Source organism: Acinonyx jubatus, chromosome B2, assembly GCF_027475565.1.
Source record: "Acinonyx jubatus isolate Ajub_Pintada_27869175 chromosome B2, VMU_Ajub_asm_v1.0, whole genome shotgun sequence".
In the NCBI taxonomy this organism is placed as follows: Eukaryota; Metazoa; Chordata; class Mammalia; order Carnivora; family Felidae; genus Acinonyx; species Acinonyx jubatus.
Genome location: NC_069385.1, coordinates 97,397,106 through 97,418,032, shown reverse-complemented (window position 1 = coordinate 97,418,032; position 20,927 = coordinate 97,397,106). Strand labels below are relative to the sequence as shown.

At 35.7% G+C, this 20,927-nt stretch overlaps 1 protein-coding gene across 1 annotated transcript in view; it reads right to left on the bottom strand.

The window, feature by feature from the left end:
- BMP5 (bone morphogenetic protein 5) overlaps positions 1 to 20,927 on the bottom strand; it is a 114,627-nt gene that overhangs the window by 6,630 nt on the left and 87,070 nt on the right. Inside the window, exons 4-5 of the mRNA XM_015070141.3 lie at positions 11,774 to 11,968; positions 507 to 583 (exon numbers count right to left, since the gene is read on the bottom strand). Of these exons, the coding sequence (XP_014925627.1) occupies positions 507 to 583; positions 11,774 to 11,968 (272 nt within the window). The remainder of the gene's footprint in view (positions 1 to 506; positions 584 to 11,773; positions 11,969 to 20,927) is intronic.

The window sequence follows — 20,927 nt, the reverse complement described above, 5'->3', positions numbered from 1 at the left end:
CTATTTTGGTTAAATTCTCTTCCTCACCCTCTTTGTGAAGCACTTGTAAAAGACAGCAATAAGATTTTTTAAGTTCAAGAAAAATGTTTTTTTTCTGTAGATCTACTTATTAATAACATTATAGACAAGGATTCTGTTTCTTAGCTCTTGAGTTTGAGACCATATAGGGGGCAAATGCTGTTACTCAAGTAAATCTGAAAAATCGGTATAAAATTAAAACTTTGGGATATGTAAACAACAGCACCTGTTTTTCCACTTTCTAAGTATCATAGGATTATGTTTCTTCTTCAGCGTAGTTGTTTTTTTTACTGTAAACCCTAATAATGATGTTTCAATGGCAAAAGGACAAGGGAGAAATAAAAATGATGTGGGTAACTTATATACTGAATAGTCATATCAAATATAATTGGTTAATATATTGGAAATATTACTAACAAAGATTATGAATAACTCTGGATTTATAATAAAATGGGAAAGAAGCACCCTAGTTAACTGACCATTCTTACCTGCCATCCCAGATCCCGGAAACTCACATAGAGTTCATGCTTCTTACAGGCTTGTTTTTGTTCACTTGTATTATAATCTGAAGGTAAAAATCAGATTTTAAAGACAAGGCAGCTTATCAGGTATCATAATGTTTCTTTTGTGAGATCACTGATAAAATTAAAAAGAAGCTGTATTTAAAGTTGTAAACTAGGAGTTTGAATCGTAAACTAGGAGTTTGAAGCCAGAGCCACCTAATTAATTATGTGAACTTTAGGCAAATCACTTGTCATGAGTTTCTTCTTCTGTAAAATGTAGAAGATACAATTTACCTTCTGAGGTTCTAACAAGAATTTAGTTAGACTCCCTGCTTTATGGTGCACGGTCTGATGCCTGCCATTCATTGAGTACTAGCTGCTCAATGAATGCTCATTTATTATTTCACACTGTAGTGGTACTTCTTATATTTGTATACATTACATGCTCATACAATGTTTTTTAACATCTTCCATGAGGTAGACACTGGGAAGGTACTAACTGGGATCTTACTGAGTTGATTTTAATTCACTAAATTCAGAATACTCAAAGTTGAGCTTTTGATGTTCTCCCAAAACCTGTCCAATCTGTAAACCCCTCCATTTTTGACTGATGGCAGCCTCCCCCCAAAAAAGAGAGAAAGTGTCAAAATATACTCTGCTTTTTCCTCTTGCTCTTACATCCGGCCTGCCAAGAAACCCTACACATGCTACCTTCGAAATGGTCCAAAATCCACCTACTCTTACCACCTCCATGACTAGTCCTGGTTCAAGCCACGTCAGCTTTCGCTTGAATTACTGCAATATTCCCATTCCTAATTCCCTTTGCTTCTGTTCTTGCTCTTCTACAACAAAAGCAGTCAAGTAGACCTTCTAACAAGTAAATCAAATTCTATCACTCCCCAGCAAAAAGTCCCACTCTGGTCTCCCCATATCACTACGTGAAATATCTTTACAGTGGTTTACAAGTTCCTGTATGATTTGACCCCATCATCTCTCTCACTCATTTCCTATTAAACTTCTCTTTTACTCCATTCTGGCCATTATACCTCCTAGCTGTTTTCTACCCAGGTCAGCTTCCGCCCATCTTAGGGGTCTTTATACTCACTCTTCTCTCTCCCTGAAATGCCTACCCCTTGGATTTGGATATATCCAAAAGTTATATATATCCAAAGGTTGAAGAAGCTATAGGCATTCCTCAACTTTTCACTTAAGCTTCATCTTGTCCATGAAGCCTTCACTAACTACCCTATTTAAGATCACAACTCCCACCATGATATTCCTGATATCCCTCACTTTGCTCTTTTTTTTTCCATTTCACTTACCATCTTTTAATATGCTATACCTTTTATTCATTTATTATGTACATTGTTTCTTGTTGGTTTCCTCCCACCAGAGTATAAGTTCCAGAGGGCCAAAATCTTGTTTGGTTCTGTTTGGTTCACTGATATATCCCACATTTCAGAAATAGTTTCTGACATATAGTAGGTACTCAATAAATATTTGAGGAATATATAAATGAATTCCTCAATGTGTTCCACAAATAACTTGAAGCAAAGGAAATATATTATTTCCTTTATATATTTTAGAATATAATTCGCAAAACTCACAATCTTTTATAATTACTTAAAAGAATTAAGAATTTTTTAAAAAAGAATTAAGGTTAAATAGAGAGCCTCCATATTGTATCCAGACTAGAGCAAAACATCAAAGAAACACAGAACTTTATAGAAACTCTATGTTGCCTTCCTTAGAGCTTACTCACACTTTATACAAATAACATTCAAAAAACCAACCCATTTTTTATTATTTCCAATATGATATATGAAAGAGGAAAAAATGTAGGGTAAGGGAGCCAGCAAAATAACTTATTTTCAAAGAAGACAGCTATTTCTTTCTTTTAGGAACAACTGCTACATTCACTCTGACAGTCATCTCTGTTAAATCAGTGTAGTTGTTTACTACACAGAGTAGTCTGTCTTAAGATGTCACCTTCCAGTTTAATTATTCTCAACCTCTAATGAAAATGTAGACATTTCAAAGATCCATGGAGTCTGTCTTAGCAGGTCTTGCCATCCACTTTTCACAGTTCATGTAGTTATTTATTTAATTTCTGCCTAGAGGGGCGCCTGGGTGGCTCAGGCTGTTAAGCATCCTACTCTTGGTTTTGGCTCAGGTCATGATCTCACAGTTTGGTGAGTTTGAGCCCTGCATCTGGCTCTGCACTGGCAGCATGGTGGCTGCTTGGGATTCTCTCTCTCTCTCTCTCTCTCTCTCTCTCTCTCTCTGCCTTTCTTTGTCCCTTCCCTGTTCGCACTTGTCTCTGTCTCTCTCAAAATAAATAAATATACTTTAAAAAATTAAAAAAGAATTTTTAAAAATCTCTGCCTAGAAAACAAAATAATGATTAAATATTGAACTCAGGCTTTTTTACTTCTAGATTAGAGTTATCCCTGCTGTGCAATTAGCTTTATTAAAACAAATTAAATATGTAGACAATGACAGAAAATGGAGAAAAGAGAATGTATTTGAAATACAGCACTCTTATTCTTTGGGCAAAGAATATTCTTTGGGCCATACAGAATACAGCACTCTTATTCTTTGGGCAAATTCTTCTTGGGGCAGAATAAGAATTGCACAGGGAATCAATTTTGCCCAGGACAAAATTTGACAAGCATGCTGTAACAGCAAATACAAGAACATGAAATGGAATAGTTGCCTGTGTAATTTTTAGGGGAAAGAAATAATTGATTCTGGTGTTATTTTGATTCTATAAATTTTTGAAATTCATAAGAAAATAAAAGTCAGCAATGCAGTAGACCAGGGGTCAGAAAACCTTTTCTTTAAAAAGATAGTAAATATTTTAGTCTATGGGGTCTACCATTACAATGAGTGAACCTTGCCACTACAGCGTGAAAGCAGCTATATACTAATGTAAATGGATAGATATGGCTATATTCCAATAAAACTTTACTTTTGGAGGCTAAAATTTGAACTTCATATGATTTCTACAGGAAACAAAATTTTATCCTTCTTTTGAGTCTTTTTCAAACATTTAAAAATGTAAAACCTATTCTTAGAAATTGGGTCATACAAAAAGAGGCCATGAGTCCTTACTTCGCCAACCCCTGCATTAGACAATAACAGGAATATTATTCATTCATCCTTGTCTTAATTAAAACCATCAAATATGAATAAAGACATTGTAGCCAATAACACATACAAGTATATATGAAAAGCCATAAACTACATATATGGTTACATGAATTTCATGTTTATAAGAAGAGAAAGTAAAACTTAAAAGTCAAATAGATCTGTTCCATCTATGCAACGTTTCATGAAGGCTAAGTGATGTATATAATGTAACATCGCATAAAGGTAACGAGCAATGAAATTTATAACAGAATCTGGTTCCAAGAGTCTGATTTCATAAAGCATTAGGACCATATGTTTATTCTGTCAGAAATAAAAATTAATGGATGAGTGAGGTGAATGTGGTACCAAAACCAGCAAAGCCTACAATTAGGTTTACTATAAATGGTTGGCAGAATAAACTAAAGGAGGAAGGGCAAGGAAATTAAATTTATATCTTTAAAAATTATTGATTGACAGCTCTTTGAAAATTATAATGAAAGGGACATAATGCCACTGTAGATTAACCTGCTGAAAAATGAAGAATTCTGCCAGAAATTATTAAAATGTTCTGTTGCCACAACCACACTAGAAAAGTATGCTAACATTCCTCAACCACAATGGAGGTGTTACAAATGCATCAGTTCTTTGTTTTGTCTCATAACGGTAATAATATTGAGAAACCAGTGCCAATATTGCAAATATTGCTAAATACTTTATGCAAATTTCTTTATGATCAGTTTCTGCAAACAGTGCAAGTTTAATCTTTTCTTTCAAGGAGTTATTTTGTCTTAGAAAAAAATTGTGAAAAAAAATATGGAGGTTAAAAGTAGCAAAAATCAATAATCCTGAACTCTACATAGGACTTCAATGGTCTGTCTACTAGTCTCTGAAAAACAAACATTCAAGTAAAAAACATGGGTTAGTTTAGCTATGAGGTAGGCCAGAAAAATTAAATCCAGACAACTCCATATACCAATATGGGTTTTCTTTCTTTCTTTCTTTCTTTCTTTCTTTCTTTCTTTCTTTGAAATCTAGTATGAGCTTCTTCAGTGGGTGAAATATAGACATACCTATAAAGAAAAGAAAAAAAAATACCCAAAACACAATTTAACACTCAAGCATGTCAAAAGCTTAAATAAGTCAAATATGATGAGAAACTATGCTTCAAACTAAAAGAGGTGTTAGCATTCTCATGCTCAGGGCCCAACAGAAAAATGGAAGTCAGCACCTCAGCAGCAGGGTTTTCACTAATTTATAGAAAATGGAAATGACAAGTGAATGAAGGTCTAAGAGGTAAAGAAGCAGGAATAATACTAAAATAGACTGATAATGTAAATCTTGATATGGCACTGGGGGGTACAGAAATTCATGATAAACTCCAAACACATAACAATCCTTTTCAAAGATAAGGGATTTTCAAAATGCTACCGCCATTCTATCTTAATCACAATCTTCTATAGCCAATGAATCCCTCTCTTGAATTTATGCACAATCCGCTAGGAACTACTGTTATTGATTTGTGTAGCAGTAACTGTGTTATTCTACATACAAATGTCTGACACAGAACAGATTACAACAAAATAATAACTATCTGCTGTGTTTGTTGAATTCTGGTTAGCAAGGCATCTATGTGGGTGATCCAACTAATATCTTCAACTTTGAACTTACTGATGTAAAAACTGTCCACAAACCTGAGTTTCCAACTCCCCACCAGGCATTTCTAAATAAAAGCTTCCTAAATGCCTCCTACTCACTATTTTTATTTCTGACCTTACACTCTTAAGATGCTACCCTTCAGATCACTACTTTGGCTAACAAGATCACTGTCACCTAGTGGCCTAAGTGAGAACGTTTAGTAAGTTTCTTGATTTTCTTTCTTTCTTCTTCATGTCCTACACTACATTAGTCCACAAAGCCCATTGACTGACCCATTTCTAGTCTAGATAACCTTTTGGAAACCCCGTGCTCTCTTGGTTACCGCACACTTCCTCAACATCCTCTTCCAGTAACTTTGACCTAGGATAACAGTTCATCCCTGCTTTCCTCCTCCATCTCTCACCATAGTCTTCTGTCTCTTTTACGGAATTGCTTTTTGTCCTTGCTTATATCTAAAGTACTGATGCTCCCACAGGAAGCTCTAGTTTTTTTTCTTTTACTTTATTTTCTGTGTCACTGTCAAGTCCTAAGCTTCATCTAACAATCTGGGCTCATATCCATATCATTTTCCTATACCTTCCACTTATTCTTGACACTCTCATCTCCCAAAGCCTGTCTCACCACCCACTGCTGGCCCCATCCCACATGTTTTGGTTTCCACTTCCCCTTTCTCCAATCTATAATCTTTGCTACTTGGAGTGTTGGACTAGCCTCCTAGTCATTATCTGGGCTTTCGATTTCCTCCCTTGGCATCCCATCCTTCACTCTGATGCCAAGTTTAACTTTTTAAAATGCATATCTGATTATGGTACTCCTTTTTCCAATTTCCGGATGAAGACACCATAGTTCCTAACTATCACATACCCTAGTCTTTATAATTTGGTTCCTGCATACTTTTCTAGTTTTTCTCACCCCTCTCACACAAAGCAACTTGCATGCCCAGATATTTAACATGGATTCATGGCTCTGTAACTGCACATCCATCTGAAATGGCTTCACCTCCCTTTCCATTTCTGGAAAATGTCTATTATTTCTCATATAAATCCCTCATGAAGTCTTTTGAGCCATACTTGGTATTGCTTAGGTGCTCACTCCTTCCTACTATTACACTACCTTATATCTACTCTAATAGAATTGACCTCCTAATAATTACTAACTCTCATGTCTTTCCTATTGTCTGTGGGAGTGGTTTTTAAGCGGCAAATTCCTTAGTTATCCATCTTTTATCAGCATATAGTTAATACTGTGCTTATTGCACAATGGGTGCTTATTTATTTAAAAAAATTTTAATGTTTATTTATTTTTGAGAGAGAGTGAGAGGCAGGGAGAGGGGGACAGAGGATCCAAAACAGGCTCTGTGCTGACAGCAGAGAACCCAAAGTGGGGCTCAAACCCACGAACTCACGGACCATGAGATCATGACCTGAGCCCAAGTCAGACTGAGCCACCCAGGTGCCCCAATGGGTGTTTACTTAATATTGAATACATTTATTTTACAATAAATCATGCCCAGATGTATTCTCTCTATGGATTCTTTCTAGACAGAGAATTGGCAACAGACACAATCCATTAATGTCTATTGACGAATTTATTTTTTATAATTAATTGCTCAGATAGACTGGCCAAATTAGTGAAGGCCTCTAAAATCCTTCTTGTGGGGCTCCTAGGTGGCTTGGTCGGTTAAGCGTCCGACTTCGGCTCAGGTCATGATCTCACGGTCTGTGAGTTCGAGCCCCGCATCGGGCTCTGTGCTGACAGCTCAGAGCCTGGAGCCTGTTTCAGATTCTGTGTCTCCCTCTCTCTCTGCCCCTCCCCTGTTCACACTCTGTCTCTCTCTGTCTCAAAAATGAATAAACATTAAAAAAATAAAATAAAATCCTTCTTGCTTCTGAAGTCTCAAAGGCCAAGAAACTCCAATAAGCAGGAACATTGGTACTTTTTAGGGAGAGAGCTTCTAGTTTTCTCTGATATAAGAGTCTGAACTCTTTATGCACCAGTTCTGAAACACCAAACCATGTAACTCATTAAGAATTAACAGTGATAATGGCTTATACCAAATAAGCTATGTATCAATGTTCTCAGTTTTTTGTTAATATTAATTCATTTAATTCATTTAATTAATTAGTTCATTGAATTAATTTAATTCCCATCTGAGGGGGCAAATACTATTAACATTCTCACTTTACAGATGAAGAAACAGAGATAGGGAGAGGTGACATCTTGTCCAAGATTTTACAAATAGTAAATGGTGGACTCAGGATTAAATGACAAAATCCTAAATAGATAACAGATAAATAAATGTACAGATAGATAATATATGCACAAAAATAATTGTTGCTTTAGGAGGGATTTCCAAAATTTTGCATGATTCAGGGCACAAATAACAGTTTTTAGTGTTAACTATTAAATAAATCAAGTGAATTAGAAACATTCTCACAGGTGCAGCCTTGTAGGGTTTCCACTGCAACCGTGATGTTGAGAGCCCCAATTTGGAAACAACCAAAATGCTGTTTAAGAGTGGCATGACTAAATCTACCCTGACACACACACTGCTGACAATATTGCAACAGTTAAAAAGAATGAGGTCACTCTATTTGAAAGATGGCTGAGACATATTGTTTTTTAAAAAATCCATAAAACCAACTCTATGACATTCTGGAAAAGCCAAAACTTTGAGGACAATAAGGAGACCGGTGGTTTCTAAGGGGAGAGAGAGATGAATAGCCAAAGGAAAGAGGATTTTGAGGACAATGAAAGTACTCTGTATGATATCATAATGATGGATACATGTCGTTATATATTTGCCCAAACCCACAGAAGGTACAACACCAGGAGTTAACCCTGATATAAAGTATGAACTTGAAAAATTATAGATTCTTCCTTGTGATTCATCCTTGGTAAGAAAGGCACCATTTTAATGAGTAACGTTGATAATGGGGGAGGCATGTCTGGAGCAGCGGTATGTGGGAAATCTTTGTATCTTCCTCTCAATTTTGTTGTGAGCCTAAAACTGCTCTAAAATAGTCCTGAAAACTACATAAGATATATAATTTACGTAATTAAAACACAAAATAAAAATATATTCTCCACAAGAGATGTATATAATGAGGAAAAGATTTGCAAATACATGTACAAAGAAGTACAAATACCATGTTGATATGTGTATCAGAGTAACCTATTTCAAAAGTATTTAGGGGATCTAGAGAGAATTTTAGTTTTGGTTATTATTTGCTTATTTTTAAGTAATGAAAATATGTGTTAATTACATGATATAAAACCTTTTGGGGAAATAATTGTAATTAATTGTTCTTTCTGGTTTTGATTAACATCAGTCTGTCCAAGAGGCATGACTTTATACTGTATGTACTAGGCAAAAGATAGTGCCTATCAGAGTTGAAAATACATACAAAATGTTTCCATTCCAATGACTCTTTGAACTAGTTGGCCTAAGAAATCACCAAGATCTTAGGCAGAGCCACTAATGACTGGATTCACCTTCAACTACACTGAGTATCCAGCACACAATAAGCAGACTTTTCAAGATCTGCAGTGAACGAGGACTTGCCATTTGTTTTACAGTTCTTCCAAATTCTTAATACTCTATTCTTTTCAGCACTGATATAGTCCTTAGAACAGCATCTTGTTCTCAGCAGATTCTTTACAATCTTATCAACCTAGTACATATAGCATTTTTAACCTAACTAATAAAATAGCTATTACTTCCAGTTTCTTCCTCCACATGTAAAATTCAAATAAACATCCATTGTGCTGCCTCATGGGGAGGCAATATCTCCCGCAATGTGTCTGCTCAAACTCCTTGCCAAAAATCTAAACAGAAACAAAGAGGGACAGGTTCTACAGAAAATCTGGGCACTGTGGCACTGTGTATACTCCCCTGAAAGAGGAATTTAGTTTTCTCCATACAATGGACACATTAATTTACTTAACAATTCCTATTTTGTGCTAGACAATGTTCTAGGCTCTTCCATAGAGCAAGCCTACAGAACAAAGGGTTACTAAGAAGTTGGAAGGCAAGAATCTTTGAAAGAGAAAAGAAATTGGGTAGAGAAAGTGAGAATGACCTGGGTTTTAATTCTCCTGCATTAACTGAGACTTTTGACATTTGGCAATATGCTTTGGAGAAGAACAAAATGCAATCAGGTAAACATCTAATACAACTCTCTTCCCCCATTGGCTTCTTTCTTAGCCATGTAGTCTTCAAACAGTAATTTATTGTAAAGGCTTAGTGCTATTACAGCATTTATTATTTATATTTGAAGAATTTTAAAATTTCACTGGCATTTCAAGTCTCCTAAGTATCAAATTTTGTGTTTATATTAGCATTCCCTTTCCTTAAACCCCTGTCTGTTAGGCCAAATCCTATGAGACTTCTTCCCGTCTGCTTGATTACTACCTATCGAAAGGTTACGTCTACTAGACACAAACCAGCTACTTTCTTTCTTATTATCAAAATATGAACATGCTCCAAAACATCTACTACATATTTCACAGAAATGGCTGCCAATGACAAACTTTTTAAAAAGAAAATATTGGTCTGTATTAGAATAATTTTGTACTCTACACAGTGTTAGGAAACTGGTGAAAAGTTACATGATTTCTGCTCCATGTGTTTTATTCATCTCTAGTTATAGAAGTACGTTTGTTACTTGTGGTCAGAAAGAGAAGATAAATAGAGTTCACCAACAGGGAAAAGAACTTTGATGATTTCAGTCTCTGGAACGCCTCTGCCACAGTCGTTACAAGCTCCAATAATAAGTATGCAACTTGCACTTTTCCCTTTGTGACTTCCTAAAAAATTATTCACTATTCTATCCATGGTTAACAAAACTTTTTCTTAATGCAGTCTGCTACATCAAATTAAAAACATTTCAACCAATTTCAGAACCATTCTACATGAAAAGAAAAATATACAACTTTGACAGGCTAGTATTTACAGGGAAGAAAAGGTCTTAGAAAGTTATTTTTCTCCATCTTTCATATGAAGCAATTATAATTTTTGCCAAACTAAATATCTTGTGAAGATCTTTATAAAATAGCTTTGTAACAAGGCACAAATATCATGTTTTACTTTCAAGTGAAAAATATGGCTAAACTTATTTGTTGAAAAATCATTTTAAAGCATTGCTCTATACGTGGTATGTAGTTTAGTAAAATGTAATTTCATAAAGAAATCTATCCCCATTTCTGTTGCTGGATACATCAAATAGACTTCTTAGGAAGCTTCCAGTGAACTCCAGCTTAGTATGTTTGTGGAGCGTCCCAGGTGTAAAAAACTTAATAAAACGTATTATTTTGGTTTTATTTATAATCATTTCTTAACACACATATACATGTGAGTAACAAAAAAGTGCAGTATGATTTGTCAGTTTCAAGTGATTGAGGGAAAAAAATGAAGATTGCAGGAATAATGGCAACTATTGTCTGAATGTCTTTTTGGAAGAGTAAAGCATTCTAATTTGTTTGAATACCATATGCAGGGATCTTGTCTGTTTTGTTCACCAGCTCATCCATTGTGCCTGGCAAGTACACTCCATATGGTGGCCATTAACATAGAACACATACTTTTCAAATGAACAAACATATTGTACTCAGTTGGGATGTTCTAGGGTAAATTTTCCCCTTCAAACAGATTTATTTTTTATAGATAAAGAAAATTTCTTGGAATAAAATAGCCATCATTTCCATCTAAGAAAGGCTTACGAAAATCTGTTCGCAGCCTGGACTAAACAAGGTACTTACTGGTATAAATAATATGATTCAATAACTTCAGATTTTGGCAGTTAACCATTCATTCCAAGCTACTGTATTTTTATCTTCCTTCTCTATCAATTAATAGATTAACTTGCAAGTACATTGGGATAATTGTGCATCTGTAATATTTTGTTATTAAGTGTTATACGTATGTGTGTACGTACATACACATACTTAAAGCAGATTATCTAGACAATAGCGTCCAAATAATTAGTGGAAATGGAAATATTATCTTAATTTCCATTTAATCTGTCCTTTTATTGTCAGAAAAAAAAATGTAAACTGCATGATTCACATGTATCGCTTCAAGTACTAAAGAAGTATTTTTCTGTTGAATCTACCTGGTTACCCATCCATATTTGAGAGGTTCTGGGAGATGTCAACTCAGCAAGTTGTGCACTTCAGTTTTGGCTAGACTCTGTTGACGTAGCCATTTCATAATTTTATTACTGCCAGCTTGATTTTAATTTGAACTGAATCTTTCAACATACAAAGGCGAGTCGTACTTACTTTGAAATGCACAACTGAGTGATTCAGTGATGAAACATTCTGAGGATGTTCGAAACATTGCTGCATGATTTAATAGACCAAACAAAGGTATATCCAAAGGGTAAATTTATTGTGGCTACTTGATTTGCAACATGTGACCCCATAACTCTCTGCACACAACTGCTGCTCTGGTTTTATCTTACCTCCAACACTGGACATTCTGGAGGAGTCCTGATGTGAGTTGGATTTATTGCGGTTTTGATTTTTCCGTTTGTTCGCCGCTCTCACAGATCGAAGAAGTACCTCACTTGCCTTGAAGAAGGCCACCATGAACGGTTGTTTTGACTGAGGCCCATGTCTTCCCACGAGACCAGCGGATTTTACATTGATACTTCGTCCTAGAATGGAACGCACAAGCACCTCGTTTATGAAAAGAGCTAAAGTTTACCTGCCGTGAATGAATTCTGAGGGTACTTTGAAAAAGTAACATTACTTTTTAAAACATGATCAGAATGTTTTCTTTGCAGGCCACAGATTTTTATAAACATTGAGAGTTTGCTGTTACAGACAATTATCCATGCTTGGTTTTCCATTTTGCTTCATTCTTCACCACAGAACACCCTCAGGCTGCCTTCACTAGCTGATCCTTCTCAGACCTGGAAGTCAGCAATATTTTATGTGGAAAGGCTCGACTACCATCAGCCTGGAAATGTCCACATTAAGTAACAATTTCAAAAATATTAGCTACGGGCTCTTCTGCATTAAATGCCCTATAATTTTCCTCTAAGTGATAAAAGCCGAATGGCTGGCTGGGTGTTTCTACTTTCTCCAGCTTTTGCACGCCTTTCAAGTGTTAATTAGTGCTGATAGCCTTCCCCCTTCACCTCTGGCCTGTGCCCAGCAAACTTTACAAAGCTATAGCTCCACTAAAAGCTCCTCACGGGTCATTCTGCAAGTCCCTGCTGGGGATGGAGGTTTGCTTTAAATTCCAGTTCTTTCTCAACCTCAGAAGTATTTTGAAGTAATCATGGAAATGTCAGAGTCCCTCCCTTTCTGAGTTTTGACACACCTGGATGTTTACTGAAAGGATTTCACAAGTTGTTAACGGAGCCTGGAGATTCTCAGAAAGGAGACAAGACTCCAGGTGACTCACCTTTGTCTCTAAACCAGCCTGCATCCCAGACCCTTCTGAGGCTGTCGGTGTGGTTGTGTATCAGAGAATGATTGCAACCAGAGCCTGTACCAGGAATGCATTAGAAGTCAAGGTGTCTTAGAGACTAGAAGTAGATGTTGATAAAGAACCTCTCCCATTGGGTAGTAATACTAATACTTACAGTAATGCCAAATGTGTTTGGAACATTGGCAATATATGTGCCAGGCATTTTTCTAAGTGTTTTCTAAATGATAATTAATTTGATTCTACAGATACTCTAGGAGTTAGGTGTTAACTATTTTCCCCTTTTGACAATTCACTCTTGTTTTGCTCTTCTAATTTAAAAAAATCACTGAAAATTATATATATTATATAAATATATGTAATTTATATATGATTATAAAGAAATATATATATAATTTTCAGATACATATGTGTGTGTGTGTGTGTGTGTATATATATATATATATATATATATATATATATATATATAATCTTCCAGTTCTAGTCTGATATCTAGTTCTATGAAAATCACCCAAGGAGGAATAACTGTTTAACCTTAGGTTGTAAATTTAGTTGAGAATTGCTAAAAACTCATGCAACGTTTCTACTCTAGATACAGAAGTTACCAATCTTTTAAGAGTAATATATATAATGTGGCTTGAAATATGTGCATGATTGACTCTGCCTCGCCCCCTGAGAGATGAGCATGTTTTCTTAAAATATTTATTCAGTAAAGACTGTGGAGTAACCTCAGTCCATTATAAGACCTGACCCACCTTAGAAGAAAGGGAAGGAAAACAAGTCCTTGAAACGGCATCAATGGCATTTTAACAAATAAACTCTTGCTCTTAACAAAATTTATTTTGGCAGCATAAACACTTTTGTGTATACTTGTATTGTGCAGAGACCTTCTACCGTCAGAAAATGAGACTGTGTCATGTGAGGCTGTGCAGCTGTTGAGAGGGACACAGAGGTCCTTTAAATGTGGAGGTATTGGTTAAAAGGGGGGAAAAAAGAAGAGTGCGTGCTAATCCAAGTTGCATCCGTATGCTCATCAATTGTTCTACAACGTCTCAGGAAAACTCAGTTCCCACAGTTATGAAAATGGCTATCTGCCTCACAAACGCCACTAGGTTCAGTCCTACCAAAGAATTTACAAATAATCAAAGCAGCAAACCTTAAACAAATAAGCATATAGGTTCCTCTTTTTAAATGCAAACTTACAGTGGCTCTATGCCAGAGTCTATATTTCTTAGAAAAACTCTATCACTGGCATAAATGAAAGAGGCAGTTTGATTTGTGGTCAGAGCAGTTTCCATTCGACTTCCACTGTAACAAATGTATTAATTCAGCTCAGACTTCCTCCTTCTGGCAGCCCTTTTGCTGTAAAAAGAGAAATTAGAAGTTCCAGCCAAATACCATACCTTGAACTGACCCACTTCAATACATAAACACTTTTACAACATGTTTATTCAGGTGTAGCACTTGAAATTGGTTTAAGATGTTTCCAGTGACAGAGAGCTCAGCAAAAGAAAAAAAAAAAGAAAGAAAGAAAGAACTGAGAAACTTAGCTGTTATGGAATAGAATAACTGGCAATCTGTTCTTCAAAATTTTTTTCTATCTTGCAGTACAACATAAAATGTATTTGTTGAGCTTTTATTTTGATTTTTTTAATGAAGTGTTAATTTAACAGGAACCAAATTTTTACTTGTATACATTGGTGACTGCAGAAATCATTTTTTAATATATGATCTCTCTAATACTAAAATAGGTTGCCACAAGATGTTCACAAATGGAATAGAGTAAAATCGGTTTTCCATTCATTATAACACACACTGCCCCTTTTATAGTTAAATAAGCACTTAACACAAAGTTCCAAGTTTCCTTTGGTTTGCTAGAGAGTATCTTTTATTATCATTCTAGAGATTTTCAAAGTTTTAATTTTTATCTGTGCAGAAATAATACTTCCCTGAAGAGTTACGTTCCGAAAACTGTAAAGATGTGTGTTGGTTACAAATATGGGTTTCTTGGCTTGACAAAGGTGGATATTGTGTGTGAAGAAAAGTAGTCTTCAAACCAATGTGAACTCCCTTTAAAATAACTTTTGATATTATTAAGTTTCCTTTTGGTTTCCTTTTTACTTCAGCAACGAGGTGACTATTAAGATTCCATAAGTTAATGCTTGTTCAGTTGCTCTGGGTCTTGAGCTACACCAATAGAACAGTAACTATGTGATCACCCCTTCAGACACAATATACCTATGTTGATCATGTTGACTAACCCTTTTGAATGGCTGAACAGTTGTTTTTGCTAAAAGGGCTAATGGGACCCAGACTATATTGCATGTATTAAAAATAGTGAATCTTTTATTAAATGTGTTCGAAAATGTTGAATTTTCTTTTTAAAAGTACAGCTTGTCTTATTTTTTTAATATTTCTTAAGTTTTATTTATTTTGAGAGACACCAAGCCAGTGTGAGTGGGGGAGGGGCAGAGAGAGAGGAAGAGAGAGAATCTCAAGCAGGCTCGCACTGTCAGTGCAGAGCCCGCTGCGGAGCTTGAACTCATGAAACCATGAGCTCATGATCTGAGCTGAAATTGAGAGTCGGACACTTAACCGACTGAACCACCCAGGCGCCCCAGCATGTTTTAGATATTGCAACTATATAAAGAAGGAAGCCTCCCTAAAACATTTGATGTAGAAAAATTTTATGTAGGTGTGTATCATAGTGGTTTTATTTTTCAAAGGTGATCCTTATTTTTGATTTCTAGCTAAAATCAATAGATATATAAGGGTTAAGGATTGGATGGATATACAGTGAAAATGGAAATGGGCTTGGGTAGTGAAAAGAATATTAAATAAAAGGATGATAAGGACACCAGCTTGAGCCCAACCTTCAGCTCCTTGGGATTTAGGCATGCTTAGGCATAACTAGAACGTCGCTAGGTTTAATGCACTAGGCATGGAGTATAGAGCAGCCTCATGAGAAAGAATTCATCCTAAGAAAAAGGTGAACCCAGAAAGTATAAATTCAGGACAATGTCCCAGTGAGTATAGAGAAATGAAACCATTTGAGCAGCAAATATATGGGCATATTATTTCTCAGTTTCATCAACCACACAGTGAGTAAAGACGGGCTTCAGGTGATACCTTCTAAAGAAATGATTATTATTCTCACACAAAAATCTGAGAGGGAAATATGTGAGGCTGGAACTCTAACCTAGTAAATTTTGCCATAGCTGAAGCTGGAGATTTGAGACTTTCAGACCCGCTACTCTGACCCTTATGACTTTGTATAAGCAGTGGGGTCAGGGGATTGTATTCACATGTGCCTAAGGGTACAACCATCCATTTCAAATTTACAGTCACTGAGAAGGTAGACTGGCAAACAAAAGATCTATCCCAAAGTTACTAGTGTTATATCTCAGGCCATTCTTTTCAGAAAATGTGACTTTCAAAATGTTTATTTCTTTAAAAAGAAGGTTATTAAAGGAGGCTCTGACATAAAACAGCTCTTCAGAGGCATGTTGATATTATAAGGATAAGTGGTTCCAAATTTGAGCATTTAGTTTCCCTCCAGAATACACAGTTTGAAAAACATTCATTTGAGGGTTTATCAGTCTAATGTTGATATCGCTCTAAGATGTTTGCATAAATTCCAGTTTGCTTTTTTTTTCTCCTATAAACCCATGGTAATTGACTGCTTAACCCAAAACACCTGTGATGGAACTAGTGCCCAAATTACCTTTCCTTCATTTTGAAAAAGACTCTTGCAACATCCTTTATGGACTATTTCATAGAAGACAAATCATTCTATGTCATTCTATGTGCATTGTTTCTCATCCACATATCCTCTTGATCTGCCTTTATTTTCAATCTGTGATTAAATTTGATTCTGGTGCTCTTAAATTATAGTTTCTGTGACTCTAAATTATACTGGATTCTACCCTTTTTTTAGAAACAGATGATTTAAAATGTGCAGAATTCGCTACCCAGTATACAGACTAAATCCTTTTTATATCAGATTTTAAGGAATGTGGGGAAGAGAGAATTCTGTCTACTTAAATTCCATATGCATTCTAACTCAAATTGACTTAAATTAAGCATATTGTATTCTAGCTATAAATTTCAACTCCATTATAATTTGATCAAATTTGCTTAGTTTCTAGTTGTATAGTAAACTCCCTATTGCCAGTTATAAGCACGTGGATTTGAAGTATCACAAACATAATTTTACATTCGTGCTCAAAACTTTCTTGTGTTTAAGTTGGTTTACATTGCCTTGTAATCTTAAACAAAAACAAGGAAAAGTTGGGACTTGAAACTATTTCATGTTGCTGGAAACTCACAGTTAAGTGGTATCTGGAAAAATTTTTTGAGCTTTAGAATACAAGGTAGTAGGATCTTTGATTTGTTCTTCAAAGTAATTCTGGGGTCCTATTTCACGAGCTGGGCACTTCATGTAATGCCTTTGCTAGATCTTTCCATTCCCTTCTTCATACTGACATTTAAAAGAGTAAATTAAAAATAATCACTTTATTTTATATGAAATATTATATATGTGCAATTATATATTCATTATTAAAAAGTGTTAAAAACAAAAGAAGGGACAAATTTGATAATATATGTGAATAGGATAGGATTCTGTGGCTGATAATAAAAGAGAAATGACACACTGGAGGTATGACATCCATGGAGGGCAATTGGGAACCAGATCCTGACACAGTGACATGAACTAGGAGTTGAGAATTATCTGCAGACAAGAACTGAGTTTACCATTCCTGGTAACATAACCGTAGGAAAAAAAATCCATTTTCCTCTATCTAGTGTGTGAAGGGTAAAGAAGTTTAAAGAAAGAAGATATTTTTTAAAGAGTTGAATTTTTTTTTTAATTTTTGCTGAAGGGACTGTAATGCCTCACAGTTTGAGAAAGTGGTGGGAATTAGAAAAAACAGTGTTCAGAAACATTGGCATGATGAGTCAAGGCGCACGTGAGGGGTAAGGGTGGGGGACACAAACATTCAGAACTGAAACTCATGCGACTGCAGGAAGGAGGGCCTGGGGGAAGAAAGGCCGAGAACTGTAAAGGAGCAGAGAGGTTTGTGCCTAGTTGTGGAAGCTGTCCAGAACACTCAAGTGTTTTATTGCACCAAGGGTGGGACTGAGGTGATGGAAAACGATCGGTCTCCTTCCATAGGACATCATTCTGAAATGAGGAGGCTTACTGTCTCAACCCTGACAAACCCAACAAACGTTTTTTACTCAGGCCTTATTTTCAGCTTGTGAAAATATGCATCTCAAACTAGGAACTGCAGTTTACCTTCACATAAGCACTTATTTTTTAATAGCTCTTCTCTTTATATATAGCGCTTTTCCCCTGCGACCCTACAAGCTTTACAGACATCATCTGTCACATGCTCCCCAAAGATTGGTTAGCAGTTGGTCTTACAGTCCTCATTTATTTTAAGAAAGCAGAAACATTCTTTTCACAAAACCATGAGAAGAGTGGATTATTTTTAGCCCTGTTTCCAGTCTGATGTGACTTTTTAAAATAAAAAAGTCCACACTTCTTTCCTTTCAAATCATAGATTTAAATAAAACTATAACATAGCAGAGTTTCCACAGAAATCGACAAAAAGCCTTGAAACACTATTTCTGTGGGTTAAGAAATCAGTGAACAGAAATTTTAGAAATCAAACATGTTTTAGTTTGTTTGATAGCAGTGAAATTAAGTTAATTGCAGTGAAATTAAATTATTTTCACACTTCATTTTATCTCTAGTAGGTGAAAGTGGCCTTTGAAATGAACATAATGCAGTTACTTGGGAAACTGATAAGTGTCTAAAGGAATCATTGATTTTTACCAGTTTACATGATATATTATTCAAAAGAATTGTTATCATACAGAAAAACATGGTTCATTAAATGTTTGATCTTTCCTTTCCGTTTGATAAGTAAGCCATGAAACCATCACAAGCTACTTGCAGAATCTTTAGACAAGTCCATATCACCAAAATGAAAGAAATTTATTTTGACACCTAGTAGAGAATGAAGAGAGTAAAAGGTATTTTCCAAAATATGCAATGAAGACCTGATACTGAGATACCTAAAATGTACACCATGGTAAGTATCTGTTTTTGAAAAAAAAAAAAAAGTTAAGACTTTTGGGAGTTAATTCTTTCCTTCACATATGAAGTTTGGATCACAAAACATTTTTTTTAGTGAAAAAAAGCAGAACTTTTCTTCACCCGTTTCTCATGTCTCTGGCTATGGAAAGAACGTGAACTGGCCTGCCTCACATGAGGGAGCAGTCGCACGATGAGATCTCACACCACCATGAGGTCACGCGTGGTGTCCCCCAGAGCAAGTGCATCCTGCTGAGCTGTCTGCATGCAAAATAATAGCTGGGTTCCAAGAGCATTACCTTTTGGTTATCCTGGGTCAGCAGCATCATCTGATTTCATAGCCTAAGTAGATCTTTCATATTTCCATTAGCTCCATTACTTTAGAGAGAAATTACGTGAATACTTCCGCATATAAATATGAGTACCCATAATAAATAATAAGCATGCTCTTCAAAAGGATCAAGAAAAGTGGGAATTGAGAAGGTTGGCTAAGTCAGTACTTCTGATGATAAAACAGTTGCCATCTATTGAAGGGAGGTACCTCACTAAATGTATATGCACCATATTTACACCTTGCAAGCACACACGGGTTACGCTTGAAAACTGAATAAAATAACAATCAGAGAAGGATCGGATCTTTCACTCAGCCCTGTCAATCCTAAAGTAGCACGCTATTCCTTTAAGTGTTCCCCTTTGTTGAGGATTGGTTAGGCCTGATGCTTTGTCTTGGGTCTCTGCTTTCCACCTTGCAAAGACTCCAGGAAAACCATCCATCTCAGATCTGTCAGTGACACACACGTAGTGTCTGGAAGAAGTGTTACAGCTGCTTGTTTTGTTAAGTTCAAGGTTGGACTTTCCTTAGTAATCAGGAAAATGAGGATTCAACACTTCCCACCAGCCATGAAAGGGCAACTGGTTTCCCCAGTGTCTATGCCACTCAAATTGCAATGTGTCACGCTACAGAGAAATAGGCATTTATTTCTAAGCAGCTGAGATATGTCATTCCCTTATCAAAGTATTTTCCCTCTACTTTCAATTTCAAATTCTGATCACCTCTTGCAACACAGCTATTGGCTCTGATTGTCAGACACTTTTGCTTCTCTTTTGGTTTTCTTCTCTCCCACTTGAGCTTACACCAGGTGTGCCAGAGGTGAATTCTCAGTTGCACAGAATACAGTGGCTGCTCATGCCTTATATTCACTAAAGCTTCTCTTTTCTTCCCACTGTGTTCTCTGCTCACGATGCAGAACAAGCACTGCTGTTATTTTCACAATGTGTCTTTAAGAAATACGGATCTGCAATAGGTGAAGTTCACAAAGAGAAGAGTGGGAAACACGGAGTTAACTCTAGTGTATGATGAGAATAAGGAGAATCTCATTTTGTTCATGGCTCTAAATCAATATTACCATGAAAATATTTACCCTCAGATCATTAGTTAAACCAGAATTAGAGTCTAGAATAGGGAATATAACGAACAACAATAACTGGCATATGTTCCTGACATTGGCATTTGTTTGGCAAGATTGGTGATCCATGGTTACTGTTCTGAATTAGGGAAAATCAAAAACAGAAATACAGATGTAGCCAAACACTTCCATATCCTTTTTCATTAAGGGAAATCTAAAAAATGGTAAAATACATCTTTCACCAGATAATGAAGTAAGACTAACTCCTGTTTGTCTCTGCTTACTTTAAATCACTGATTTCAAAACTCTTTTTCACGTATGTTTTTGAGTTGTGATGATAAAATCTGGATAAGAAAATTATGTTTACCACGTGTCTCTCATTGAAATATCAACATACTATAAATTAAAACAAAGAAAATTGCCTTTAAAACCTAGTTTTAAAACATTGTATATAATGGACATGGTAAAAGCAAATTCAAGTTCTTCCATTTATTACCGAATATATTCCATAATCAACATCTACTTATAAAGGAAAATTATTTTCTCTCTACGAACCATTATGCAAGATTAAATTAGGCTATGAGAGGCCCATTTCAGCCTACTGATCAGATAAAAAATATGCAGACATTTTAGAAGAAATAAGAATCATGATTCTTCCTTTCTAACAGAAC